Source organism: Phyllopteryx taeniolatus, chromosome 3 (assembly GCF_024500385.1).
Source record: "Phyllopteryx taeniolatus isolate TA_2022b chromosome 3, UOR_Ptae_1.2, whole genome shotgun sequence".
Classification (NCBI taxonomy): Eukaryota; Metazoa; Chordata; class Actinopteri; order Syngnathiformes; family Syngnathidae; genus Phyllopteryx; species Phyllopteryx taeniolatus.
In genome coordinates this window covers 20766035-20780449 of record NC_084504.1, presented here as the reverse complement: position 1 = coordinate 20780449, position 14415 = coordinate 20766035, and the positions used below count along the sequence as shown (strand labels likewise).

The following is a 14415-nucleotide window of genomic DNA, read 5'->3' as shown; positions in this document are numbered from 1 at the left end:
AAAGACAACGAGAGAGGAAAAAAAATAAAAATAAAAAAAATAATAAAAACTTGACAAAATCTCTTACACATACCTCTAGTTTAGTCTCATCAATCTTGACTGGTTTTCCTTCCTCTACCAGTAGATTGTTGTGATGCTGCACAATGGGTGGCCTCTGATGACTTTCCAGGTAAACCTTTACATTGATCTTTGCTGCAAGGTGGATGTCTTTAGCTGTTACTGTCAAGTTGAAATGGTCTGACTGATGTTTGCTGTCATCATGTTGATAAGAGATTAATCCGTTCTTGAGGTCAGACAGTGTGAATGACTCCACCACTATTTCGTCTCGATAAAGCCTTCCATACTTAGGAGTGTCATTCAACTTGAATGTGATTTGCTGGTCATCTCGAACATCCAGATTGGATCTGACAGTAAAATTGGTGGTGGAAAAGATAACGGACTGTCCCTTCTGCACCAGTAAACCAGTGTTATTTACAACTTTCAAGAAAGGGTCCTGTGCACTTATGTCTAAAAGACTTGATACAAAGTTTTTGCCATCAGAGACAAAGAGCACAAATCTACCGACGCTTGCACCTTTATGAATGAACAATACTTTCTTTTCTTCTAAATCCTTTTGGCGAAACTCAAATAGCCGATGATTGGTGTCATTCACCAGCACCAAATCTCCCATGGGGATTCCATGTCGAATGTAAATCAACTGGCCGTCGTTAAAATCCGAGTCTGGATCATGATAACGCAAATCTTCAACAGTAAGCAGCCTTTGTCCCTCTTTTACTACATAGAAAACTTTATCAATCACACGTACTGGTTTTTGATCATTTACAAGTTGAATGGATATGTTGAACGTTTCTTCTTTGGACCCAATTTCATCATTTGCAATGAAAGATTTGAAACCTTTGGTGGTAGAGACAATGAAAGTGAATTCATCCTGACTTGTTTCACTGTCATCGTGGATGTACATGATCCGGTCCTCTAAGAGATCTTGATTGCTGAAGGTTAAGATGTTGTTGTAGGTTGAATTTGAATTCGACTGAGTAATACGAGCAAGCTTTCCATGTTTGGGACTGCTTATTACAGTGTAGTACATATCCCGTGTAAGCAAAGTTTCTGCAAACAGTTCATTTTTTGTGATCAACTTACTTTCCCCCTCTTGAAGAACCAGCCCGGCATTCCTGACGAAAACACTGTTAACATCAGCTTTAATTGAAAACTGAAAATCATAGTTTTGGGACTGAGCATGTTTGGAAAACAAGTGAAACTTGAATCTGTCATGTGTGTCTTCGTGAGGCCGGTCAACTAGTTCATAGTGTACTTTTAAATCTGTGATATCTTTTTGACTAAAGGATGAGTTCTTCATCAAGACTGTCGTGTCAAGTAGCAGTTTCCCTTTCTTTGGTGTGGTGAGAACCCTAAAATAAAGATCCTCTTCAGAGACAATCACACCCTTGGCTGAAGCAAACAGATACTCTGAGTCAAGTGTCACTTTTCTAACTTTATCCAGGGTTATAATTACATTCCTCACCAAGTTGTACCTCACCCATTGCACGGTGATTGGGAAAAGTATTTCTGTAATTGCCCTTGCAGCCACATGTACTTTACATTTAAAGTAATCAGTGGCATTGGATGTCTGGATCTCATGGTATGTGCTAACATACCTTAGTCGTCCTTTTTCTAGAAGCCTTTGAGAAAACGAGTCAGTGGGCCTCCATTCACCACTTGAGTGAAGTCTCTGGAGTTCTCCATACTGTGGTTGTTCAATTACATCATAACGGATGTCAATTACTTGTCTCACAGCATTGGTTTCCACAGACAACTGTTGTGAACTAATTGCAGCTGTCTCTCCTTGATTGATATTAAGACCTGTGTTGTTGGCAATTTTATACTCAAGTGCTATAGCCATCACCCTTAAAACCACAGTGTTGCTCACCTTCTCACCATCACTGACTCGAAGCACTATCCTTGAGTTTTTAACTCCTGTGTGAAAATAATACACTCTCAGTTCTTGCAAGTCTGAGTGAGAAAATGAGGTCACCGCTGTTCCTTGGTTATCCTCAATTTCCAAATAGCCTGCGTCTGCATTCAGGTTCCCAAGCACTGTAAAAACAAGATTGTTATCATTGCTGTCTATGTCTGTGGCCTTCAAAACATCTGGAGTGAGGCGTTTTTTAGAGTTTTCCAATAAGACAAAAAGATTTCCTTCGGGGAGACACAATTCAGGTGCATCATTGGTGGGTATTACCGTAATGTTGAAACGGTATAATTTGTTAGCCATGAGATAATCTGGAACTTCTTTCCGACTGCTGGAAGATATTGAAAACATGAAGAAGTCATCTGGATCTTCAGAGCCTCCATGGATATACATTACTCGCTCATGCCAAAGGTCCAACATGCTGAAGGTATTCTGAGGTTGGTCTTGGTCCACATCAAGCCTGACCTGACCATGCATTGGCTGATCTTGAATTTGAAATATGATCTGAGACTGACGGATACCAAGCGTCTTGAAATCCAAGAGTACCTTGATGTGTTTGGCCTCAAGAGATGCTCGACCACCTTCTTCAACTACGAGGGGTTTTAACTGCACAAAATCAGAGCCATACCTTCTGTCCAAACCCCTTGCAAGTGTTGACATGTGCAATGGCGGTGTTGGCGTCACCAAGAAAAACAGGGATTCCGGGGCACTTGTTGGACTCATAGTGGTCGATGACACTGGTTCTTTCTCAGGTTCACAGCCAACTGAGATATCCTTTGAGACAACTGCATTGGCAAGCCGCATCTTCACTCTGTTCACTTCAATATTCTTCATACATCCTTTGAAGGAGCCTCCATGCATTCGTTTTCCTGACACAGACATCAATTTAACCTTTCTGACTTCTGATCTGGTGCTGTCATCGATGCCTCCAATAAAAACGTAGCGTTTAAACTGTAGCCCTTTTGAGCGGGAGCCAATGCTGCTTTTTACCATTTCACCATCAACAATTAGTTCAAGCGTTCTAGAATTTAAGTGCATTTTGATAGCATGCCATTTCCTGTCATTGATGAATGTAAGAGAACGAAGCTCCGTTTTGCTACCACCTTTCCGAACGATAGCCACAAGCAAGCCTTCTTGAATTTCTAATGCCACAAAGTCCCCCTCTTTGGCAGAATTGTACAGGACTATACCCTCTCTGGCTGAAGTATGCACAACACACTCAAACACAGCTTCTTGCTGGCCATTCCAGTGGGGAAGAGAAATGTAAGCCCTAGAGCTAAAGAAGCTAATGGGGTCATCTTCAGTGGCAAAAAACTGGGGACTACAACCTAGAGACACCTCATGGACAGTCTTAAAACCAGTGTATGGTCTCAGCGATGAGAGCAAGTCATGTTCATTGAATATGACGTCCTCCATGCAACCTCGAAAGCCAATCGGTTCTCTGGGGAGGTAAAGTCTGTCAAGGCCAACTGAACCTCCCACATAGACACCATCTAAGATGTTGAGAACATGATGGTGGCCAAGGATCTTTGCACTTGTGTGGGAGTTCTTGTCTACTGTCAGAGTGACATTGCGCTTGAAATGGATGACCTCCACCGAATGCCAGGCAAGGTCATTGAGCTGTGTTCCTCTCTCGGATTGTAATAGTTGCTCCCCAGATCCCAAGTCCAGTTTCAGCTGGGGAAACAAAGACATACCATATTACAAGACAGTCACACAGTGTATTCAAGGCCTCATGTTAAATAATGTCACCTGTTGTTATAATGGTGGAATTTGTCTAAGATTCCTCGCAGGAAGAGAATGATTATCTCTTTGCCTTGAGCCATACCCTGATTGGATCATGTGACGTTCTCAGACTAATTCGGATGACGTGCTTGTCAAGGCTTGATGTTCAGTCCCTGCTAATCGCGCGCGGGCTTCCAGGGAGAGACGCTCAAGCCTGACTCAATTGTTCACTTGTGCCAGTGAACAACAATTATTTGGTGGCCTGAGCCTGTTGAAGGAAGAGGGGATGAACGGCCCTCATCATGCTTGCTGAAGAAAGGCAATGGAACACAGTGTGACTCACTGCGTGCGCCGTCACATTTGGAAGCTTAGTCACAATGATTTTTTGAGTTAGACAGCAAACCATAAAATGCATTCCGAAGGACTTTTCCTTAGATTAAATACACTCTGAGAAAGTACCGTTAATTTGCGGTGAATTGACAACAATATGTTACAGTATTTTATGACCATTCATCACCAACTCTTTGGTCAGTGGATGAGTGGGTCTACCAACTGAGCCACAGTCCCCCCGCCCCGTATTTTAGTCAAACTTATCACCGCTACTCATTTTTGATTGAGAAGACGTGACTCGACTGGACAGCATAACCTCCTCGTCATACCAACCAGAAGAAGAAATCCAACAGGACTTTTTGATATGAAATGGCTGTCATGATTAACATGTATGATTGATTGATATGATTGATTGATATGCCAGTCAGTCTCGAATAAGAAACCCTGGATATTTTTGACTTGTGGGATTTCTAGGAATTTAAAGCAAAAACAGCAGCTTTAATAGACGGGCAGAACATTATCTGGCAACAGTCATAATCATAATCGGTAATAAATTATGGCCTCAATATTTGTAATTTGAATGTTTGTATTACATCAACCTTGTAATGGCAGACACTGTTGCAGCCAGAATCAAAGTACCAGTATGTAAGATTTCAATGCTCCATTATCACACATATTTGTGTCTATGGATTAATTCGCATTTTGCTACTACTGTTTTCAACCCTAGTAAAAAAAAAAAGGTCTATTAAAGCAGATTAATCAGATCTCATACATCAAAATTAAAACTCAGCACTCTATTTTGCAAACAAACAAATAAGATTTCTGGCTAGTCTCTGTATGGACGATAGTTTTGGTATCTATTTTGTGCAACTTTGATCATATGTAAAGAAAGAATGGGCCGATTTTTTTTTTAAGTTCAATGACTCCCCAACCATACCCCGCTGTGGGAAACCAGGAAATCTGTAAGGAGAGGTCATATCATATCATACTCTTCGTACAAGAAATAAGAACTAAAATTAGAAAATGAAATATCTCACAGAATAATATTCAATGAATCTGACTGATACACTTAGAAACCAACTTCAAAAGGCAAAACATCAATTAGACATCATATCAAAAAGAACAGAATTTCAACAACAATTAAGATACACTAACTTTGAGTACAATAATAAATCAGGCAAATTTCTCGCAAACCAACTTCAACGCAATAAAGAAAATTAATTACAGCCATTGAAGATTCAAACGGCAGTTATACACAGTCACCACTAGAAATAAATTAAACATTTTACAATTATTATAGCAGCTTATACTGTATGCATCTTTAAGCAACCCAGACCAAAAAGAAACTTTTATTAATGATTTAAACATTCCTCAATTAAACACAGAAACTAAAGACAGTCTTGATGCTCCTTTAACTTGGCATTGTCAAATCATACATGTTTGAGCCGATCAGATCGAAACAGTGACGACGACGAGCAGCCAAGTAGCAGCTGTACAACAGAAAAAGAGAGTGGCCACTGGCTCGATGTGACGGTATGTTAAAAGTATGTCTTTTTATTCAGTCATGACTTGAAATAATGGCACCCCAGGGGTGCCAATATTTTTGAGCACGACTATACGCATTATATATTCATATATGTTTCAGTGGCACGGCACAAGATTTTACATAGGATGCAGTATTCCTATATATTGTGTGCCCCTCGCTCGAGTAGCGTTGTAACACGCCACACAGAAAGTCTGTTGGCTTGTCATATAGGCAAAAGTACAGACGACAGTACTGAAAAGTACTGCGTGGGTCTTTTTTTCCTACTGCCCAGTTCATAGTAACCATAATAGAGTCGTAGGTATATACAAGGAAATCCTCACATCTTGTCTGCGCCGCTTCGCGGCATCAGCATGGCAGCTGCGAGATTTAGTTCTCTTGCTGGGGGTTGAGGTCCCAATGGCCATAGGAAAAATAGTTGGCACCGCAGCTGGTTTCAGCCTCTACCTCTGTATCCAATGCTTTCTGCTAAGTCTTTCTCAAAACACCCCGGTTCGAAGTGATCAGCACAGAGTTTGGAATGCTTGCTAGGGACCCATAGCTGACCACGTTTCTTCCCCTGGCAGTTGACTTTCCCTATTCACTGGTCACATATTCCTTTTTCACTTGGAAAGCCAAAAAAAAACCTCTTGCCACTGCCTGAACCATTTGTACAACCAAATGACACACAAGTGAAATCGCTAAATCATGCGACAACAACTATACAAGGACAGGAACCACAGCATGGAACAATGGCACACAACGCCGAATGACGTCGTGTGACGTCACAGCGCCGGAAAGAGACGAAGACCGGAAGGCAGAAGGCGCATTCTGCATCATATTTATCAATTTAACTGTTGTATATCTGTTATATAATCACTTCGAAATGGCAAATGTGTTTTTTTAAAGGGGTTCCAGAGTTATCAAGAACATTTTTAAAATCCTTTTCCTCTGACCTTTAATATTTCGCCAAAACTCACAGAGCTAACCAATCTAAATTACACACCACTTCTGGAAAAAAAAAAATCTCAGCTGACTTAATACGCTGGAATAACTTGCCTATATAACTACTGGGAAGAATAGCCACAATAAAACGAAAACCTTACTGCAAATAATTTTTTTATTCTCAATTATTCTATTTAAGCCCACATTAAAATTGTTCCAAACGTTAGATTCTGGCATAATAAATGTTTATTCAAAAAATTAGAAAAATAGAATTAGTTTATCCTCTCTTCAGAAAAGTAAACAGGAGGGAGGCCTAAATGTTCCCAACTTTAAACACTATTATTTAGCTAACCAATTACAATAACTCATCAAATGGATGCACCACAATGAGGAGCCTCATTCTTTGCTAGAATTGGAACAGACAGACTGCAACAACATCAAACTCTCAAAACTCCCAATTATTTCTACAAGTCTAAAACGCCGTAAGTGTTTCAAGGACCCAATAATCGCATACACCTCAATGGCTTGGTGGAAAAGTCTAGAAGCTACAGAATTGAATGGATTATTTCTATTTCCAACAGTTACTACAGTGACCTAAATCCTCACAAAACTGAATTGAAAATGTTAACTGCAATCATAATCAACACAATAGGTACACAGATCAGAGGGCCTTCAGAATGTGCAGCTGTGACAAAGAGGGACTGGTATGGCGCTGGCACTGAGCTCGCGTCACGCAGACTTGTCTGCTTATGTTACCGCGTCAAGAGACTGACACTGTCAGTGGAGCTGGAGTCATCGCTTCGGGTTGGTCAGTGATGGTGTGAGCACGACCTTTTTGTAGACATGCATGTGTGTGCTCATGGAATGTATGCTCGAGTACATATGCTCATGTGTGGGGGCCATGGATGTACCCACCTGCAGGCGGCCGGCGTTAAGCTCTAACAGAAAGTAGACGCTCTGGCCGGCGGCGAGAAACAGCAGGCCATTGGTACTGGACGTTCGGAAGCGAATGCGGAGTTTGTTATGGTCGGACGACTCTGTTGCCTTCAGCTGTACAAATCCATCACCATAAAAGGACGCTGGAGAAAAATGGCGGAAAGGACAGATTTGCTCATTTGTTTAAAAAAAAAAAAAAAAAAAGACTACATATATATTTCTCACCTCTGACTTTCATCTTTTTTTGCCACAATATATTATGCTCATTGTGTGTCAATGAGAAGAACAAAAGTGTCAATACAGAAACCCAAGAGCAAATAAAGTATTGTGGTCTTTATATAGCACACAGATGACATTTAGATATAAAAGCACCAGTCTAATTAGCATTCTGGTTGTTCTTGCAAGAGCAGCACGCACATACAGACACACACACACACAAACACCCACACCCACCCACTCACACACACACAAACATTTCCCCCCCCCCCCCCCCCCCCGAGAGTCTTAGAATAACCTTAACCTAAACTTTCCATGACCTTAAGCAAGTTTTTGCCTGAAAATATTTAACATTATGCAGGGTTGCTTTTCATGCACAAAAGGAAAACCATGCTGACAGTGTACATCATACATTTACTTTACTTCGCATCTCTGTTGGACCAGTTATATATGTTTTTATGGGCCACAATAATTCATACTCAAGTACAACAGCAGTAGCCTACATTCATAAACTAAAATGAGTTCTTGCCTTTTAAAAGAAACAAACTCCAGCCTGTCTCTGTGTGTAATACTAGGTTTGGAAGAAAGTGGGTTTTCAAATTTCAGCATGACGTGTGAATTTAGCAGATTTGAATGCCACAAGAGCAGTGTACAAACGTAGGGTCTGGGCGAGTCAAGCAAGTTCAGACCCGTCCATCCCTGACGGCATCCTTCAATCAGAAAACTTCAAAGGTTCCGACATCCCCACATTTTCTAAGGTCGCATGTTCCGTTAAAGACGAACAAACAAGGACAGATCCATCTGTTTCTTCGAGCTCGTCTCCCTGCCATTTCACATCAGCCTGTAATCTGAACTAATGTGCTCTGAAGCTGTCCCATCCAAGCCTTCATGCCCAGGCACCACCAGCCTGCTTTTCAAGCAGCTAACAAACACATACTTCAAAAATCAACAAATATGTTTGCCTCTGTTATCTAACAGATATCCTCTTTCTTCTTAAAATAGATTAAGTTAATGACAGTCAATGGGTTATCTTTTTTTTTCCCCTTCAAAGCAAATTAGCGCGGTAAACCACTAAACTGTGTTAATTAACCCTATAGCTATCATGTTATACAGTCATCAACAGTGGATGATACTAGGATTTACAATGGAGCGACTAAATACTACCTAGGAAAATACTCTGCTCTCCAAGTACCACCATCATAACCGTCATTAGCATACCATGTTCAACAAAAACAAGACAGAGGCTTTATTCCTAAAAACTATCATATTTAATATAACTGTAAGCCACTGTATTATTATGCAGTTTGAACATTACCACTGTGCTTAAATGTAGGAAAATGTTTTTTTTCCCCATTTACTAAAATAGTGATTCAATTAAACTGTATTGCACATAAAATGTAAATACAAATTCTACCTAAATAAATGTTTAAAAAGAACAGCTCTTAAAGCTAAAATGCAAATGTAGGGAACTTTATAGTTAAATACAAATGAACTGTACTCAGGCAGTGATTCCTTCACATACCACTAGAGTGAGCCAGAGTAACAGTCAGCATACTCATACCACACCGAGAATTGCTGCTCTCACAAAATCCGCTGTTTTGAAGCAGTTTTTGAATTGAAAAATCATGGAAATTTAAATAACTAGTCAAACCGTCTCCAACATAAAACCTTTATTAACTGTAGAAGTAATGATTGAAGTAAATCTTTAACATTCTATGCTGTCAGTATCGAAGGGTAATAATAATGCACAGGAAACACACTCTCTCGCACACTAAATGTCGGCATTTGTACAGAAGCTTTTTTTACATTATCAAACATAGCACTTAGTTAATTACTTTCGCCAATAAGTTTAAAAAAATGAAAAAATAGCAAGTTTAATAACAAGTGACTTCTGTGAATCTGTGTGGAGAGAGCATAATGCAATTTTGTTACAGATCCTGAATAAAGGTGAAGCATGTTTTGTGCAACATTGTGAAATACAGAATTTAAGTATTTGTCTTAATTTCTCAGTAAAAAGTCAGGCAAATGTAGGAGATCAGTTGATATGAAAGTCGACAATTTGTTGTTCATGCAAACTATCAGAATCATCTTTATTTGCCAAGTATGTCCAAAAAAAACCACACAAGGAATTTGTCTCCGGTAGTTGGAACCGCTCCAGTAACGACAACAGACAGTCAATTGACAGAGAACACTTTTGAGACATAAAGATATATTGTTCAGCCTTGGTGAAAGTTGTTGGTCCAATGAGTGCATTCTAGTTTCTTCTGTATTGTTCCTATTTGTGGTGACGTTTAATTAGCAGTCATTACCTTTCATCTCTGTCAGTCAGTCAGATCCGTCCATTAGGGAATTGTTAAATGAAGCCAAATAGAGTATAAACAGAATCCTTTAGAGCGCAGACACAGAAAGTGTATTTACTGTGGATCCCCTTCAGAGGGTAGAAAGGACAATCTGTAACATTGCCCTTTTACTGTACTGACAAGGAGGGACATGCACGCTCAGATGCATTTTGGTATGATCACGATGACGTTTAATATGTCTGATTGAATGTCACGCTCCCTTAAAAACAAGTTTCCACTCAAAATGTACTTGGCTGTGCAGAGTTGCCTTCTTAGAGAGTGCTAGAAAGACACTAATAATGGGTAACAGTATTTCTTTGAGAGGAGGGTGGTGTCAGCTGTTTTGCGACATAAACGCTTGCAAAAAGGACATTTTGGGAACGACAGCAATGAGAGAGGAGAAGACAATGGTTACAAGTAAAAAGAAGCATGTTCTGTCAGCTCAGCACACAACAAAGCCGGTCTTTATTGTTAATTAGAGAGGCAAGACCAGGGCTTGTCACTGCTTGTGTGCCAAAGTTTACCCAACAAATCGGAGATTCAACTTGACTCAAGTGTCTCTTTTTGTTTGTCAAAGCCCTACACGGGGAACAGGCTTCTTACAGAATACTACAGTAATCTGTAAGGGCACAAAGGAAAGCAAAGGGATGCAAGTTTAATGAAAAGTATGGACAAATTTGGAGAGAGCAAAATTTTCAGCAAAATTGTACCGATATTTTGGGCATACTGTAATGTATGCCGTCAGTACATTTTATCAGACGTCATTCCAACCAGCATCAAAGTATGAATGCTGTGTGTGTTTTGCTTTTTGCAACACATTTTCTGATAGACAACGTTTACACTATGTTCCTGTCGAAATACTTGACTCCAGGATGGTTTTGCTTTTAAAAACTTTAAACATTGCCTGTACAGCTATGCGTTATGATGCCGATGAATTACTCCAAATAAAGTGGTACCTCAAACTACGAGTGACCTGACAGACAGAGCGTACAACAATACGCACATGCAAATGTTCTCTATCCTATGCATAAAAAAATGACTAATATTACTGCAGCTTAGTTGTGGCGGTCTTCTTCTGTGTCAACATCAAATCTAGTATGTCTGTATGCATAATACCACGTCAGGGTGGCCAAGGTGTGCAGACCAGAAAGAGCAACACAATGCCCACTGAATTAATCACGATGCACAAACAGTTTAATTCTTTACATTCTATTTAATTATGTTATTACTGTATCCATCCATCCATCCATTTTCTGAACCGCTTCTCCTCACTAGGGTCGCGGGCGTGCTGGAGCCTATCCCAGCTATCATCGGGCAGGAGGCGGGGTACACCCTGAACTGGTTGCCAGCCAATCGCAGGGCACATACAAACGAACAACCATTCACACTCACATTCACACCTACGGGCAATTTAGAGTCTCCAATTCATGCATGTTTTTGGGATGTGGGAGGAAACCGGAGTGCCCGGAGAAAACCCACGCAGGCACGGGGAGAACATGCAAACTCCACACAGGCGGGGTTAGGGGATTGAACCCCGGTCCTCAGAACTGTGAGGCTGACTCTCTAACCAGTCATCCACCGTGCCGTTGTTATTACCATAATAACTTGCCATAGAAGTGGTTTTTAGTCACATATTAAAGTGACTAAAAAGCACTTTGTTCAAAACAAAATTTGTTTTGAACAAATTCTAGGTTGACCATTGTCACAGGCCGAATTGTGTCCTCTACTGTTGGTATTTTCAAAGCACGATGGCGTGAGTAAGTCACAGTGAAGTGATTCCTGATTATCCCCACTGGCACAGCCGGGATGAGTGAAGCCCACTGAATTTATGTGACACATGCCCAGGATGAAATCAAGCAGATGAGGCTAATGAATACACATACGAGTGTAAACAATGTATACAGCCATAAAAATAACACACATGCACAGCCTTGTCCCCATAGGAAAGCAGGCTGAAGTCACTTGAGATTGCTATTGTTGTCACCAAACGGTTCCTCGTGTGCGATGTGTGCGCTTTGCTTCACATCTTGTATGTGCGTGAAGGTTTCTTACAAACCATTTCATTGACATATGCAAACAGTAAAAATTAGAAACATACCACACAACAAACACTTGGTAAACCTGCAGGTTATAATGACATCCAATACAAGAGCGGTAACAAAATATCATTAGAACCTTTATCCATCCACCACCCAACCATCCATTTTCTAGATCACTTGTCCTCTTTAGGGTCAGGGGTGAGCTGGAACCTATCCCAGCTTTCTATGTACGCCCTGGAATGGTCACCTGTCAATCATTTCATGTATACACTACAGACAAAACAAACAACCATTCACAATTTAGTCTTCAATGAACCGAACATGCATGCTTTTTGCAATGTGGCAGGAAGCCAGAGTGCGCGGAGGAAACCCATGCAAGCACAGAACTGAGATTCAAACACCAAACCTTAGAATTGGGAAGCAGATGTGCTAACCACTAATTCACCGTGCTGCCCCGCCCAAAAAGAACGATTTTAGATTCCAAATCAATACTGTTTGTAAAATATGCATGTGTATTAAATTTGAAAAAAATAGATTTAAAAAAATACTATGACAAGTTACACTGTATATATTGTGTGTTATATACATTAAAAAGAAAGCATTTAATTTGATACAGCATTAGATCTCATGTTGTACTGTATGGTTTGGTTGAAATTTTTATATTCAAATATACAATAATAAATTCTCTTTTGGGAAATTCCAGGTAGTACAGGTGTCCCTAATAAAGTGGTCAGTGGGTGGACATTATTGACAATCAATTTCACTGTAATATTGGTGCCTAAATATTACGGTACTTTATTCGAATAATTTTCCGCATTATTATTAACAATATGTTACTCAAAATAACAGCTTGCAACAGCAATCACCACTTTTGACCTTTTAAAGTATTTGTTGGCAGTGGTAGCCTTTGACCTCTCATTCGCCTTCAAATGATGAATGAATGAATGTAAAAGATGACCCCCAAAAAGAGCATTGCACGGTAAATATGTAGAATTAGCAGAAGGTACATGTTGGCTTGTGTCGAGTAAAAGAGTTTTAAAGAAGCACAAATACCTCCCGACGCTAGCTCGAGCAGGAGCGACCACCAAAGCAGTCCGCAGATCTGCCACAGCAACTTCTTCGGGGCTCTTTTCCCAAATGAGAACATCTTCCTTCGCTAAGTCGACATTTCACATGCTCGCACACCTCTTCGGGGGTTTAGCCCGACGCGGAAGTTGCGGTTTGGTTGGGTTCTTTGAGAGAAAACAGCGAACAGTGGACCACCGAGCCGACGAAGCGCAGACTCCGACACAGCCAACTCCAGAAACTCCGCCTCGTGAGCGCGCCAATGCTGTCGTGAACGCGCATACCAAAATAACACCACAGAGAAACGTCAGAGGTGATTTATTTTTATATTTAACAACTTCTAACAATAGGCAGTGGCTATTTTTATATAATACAACAATAGTGATAATCGTACAGCTAATTTCTCGATTTTATTTTATTTTATTTATTTTTTGCTAACTGGTCACCTGTTGCCAAGCAGAGTTCACTGGGCTCAATAATTTGAAACCCGTAACCAATGAAAGAAAATGTGATTTGGTAACCACGCCCACTAAGATGTTTGAACGGAAAGGAACAATAAAGCAAAGAAACAGGAAGTCAGACAAGCTCCAATTAAATTTATTGTCGAGGAAAAACTTTAATCACTTTAAAGGTATGGAAGTTTTCAAAATGCTATTGAAATTTAGATTCAGCCTCACTTCATGTCCCTGCCACCTTCCGTCTGCACAAAGAAATGCCCCTAGCTCACGCAACGAAAAAGAATCGCGAGCACCAGTTACACAAAATGTGGCTGGTTTTGTGTTGTAATTTTTGGAAAGTACAATAAATTAAAATGTAAGAGATGTGATTAACTTACCTGGCGATCCGGTGAGAACGGCGATGTCACCGTTCGTTCCTACCCCGGTATTTTTCCAAGCCCAGCAATAATGCAGCCATGCGTGTATAACACATCACCGTTATATAAGTTTACCCTTGATTTGAAGTATAGAGCTGTCCAAGTCCTTTTTTATAGCTTGTTGCCAACTGGAGTTAAGATGGCCAAGAAACTAGTGTAGTCTCCGTTAGCACAAGGCTGATCTGTTCCCTTGTGAGTATGAGGTGTGTCTGAGCAAATGATAGACAGACTATTCGGTTATGCGTCCTGTCTATACACCCGCTGATTGGCTATTCTTGTCTTGCCGTGCCCAGGTGTAAAATAATAATTAAAATCAAACTAGAGGCATTAGAGGGGGCCAGAAACTGATGATTTTTCAAAAGATAGCTTAAAAACATATTCTGCTGTCAGGTCATAGAGACAGTTTTAACATATATGACAAAAAGTGTTTTTAACAGCAAATACCAGCTTTAATA

At 40.3% G+C, this 14415-nt stretch overlaps 1 protein-coding gene across 1 annotated transcript in view; it reads right to left on the bottom strand.

The window, feature by feature from the left end:
* Positions 1–13360, bottom strand: part of cspg4ba (chondroitin sulfate proteoglycan 4ba) — a 28580-nt gene extending 15220 nt beyond the window's left edge. The window contains exons 1-3 of the mRNA XM_061767500.1: positions 13075–13360; positions 7407–7570; positions 74–3646 (exon numbers count right to left, since the gene is read on the bottom strand). Of these exons, the coding sequence (XP_061623484.1) occupies positions 74–3646; positions 7407–7570; positions 13075–13168 (3831 nt within the window). The 5' untranslated portion in view covers positions 13169–13360. The remainder of the gene's footprint in view (positions 1–73; positions 3647–7406; positions 7571–13074) is intronic.
* Between the last annotated feature and the right edge of the window lie 1055 nt (positions 13361–14415).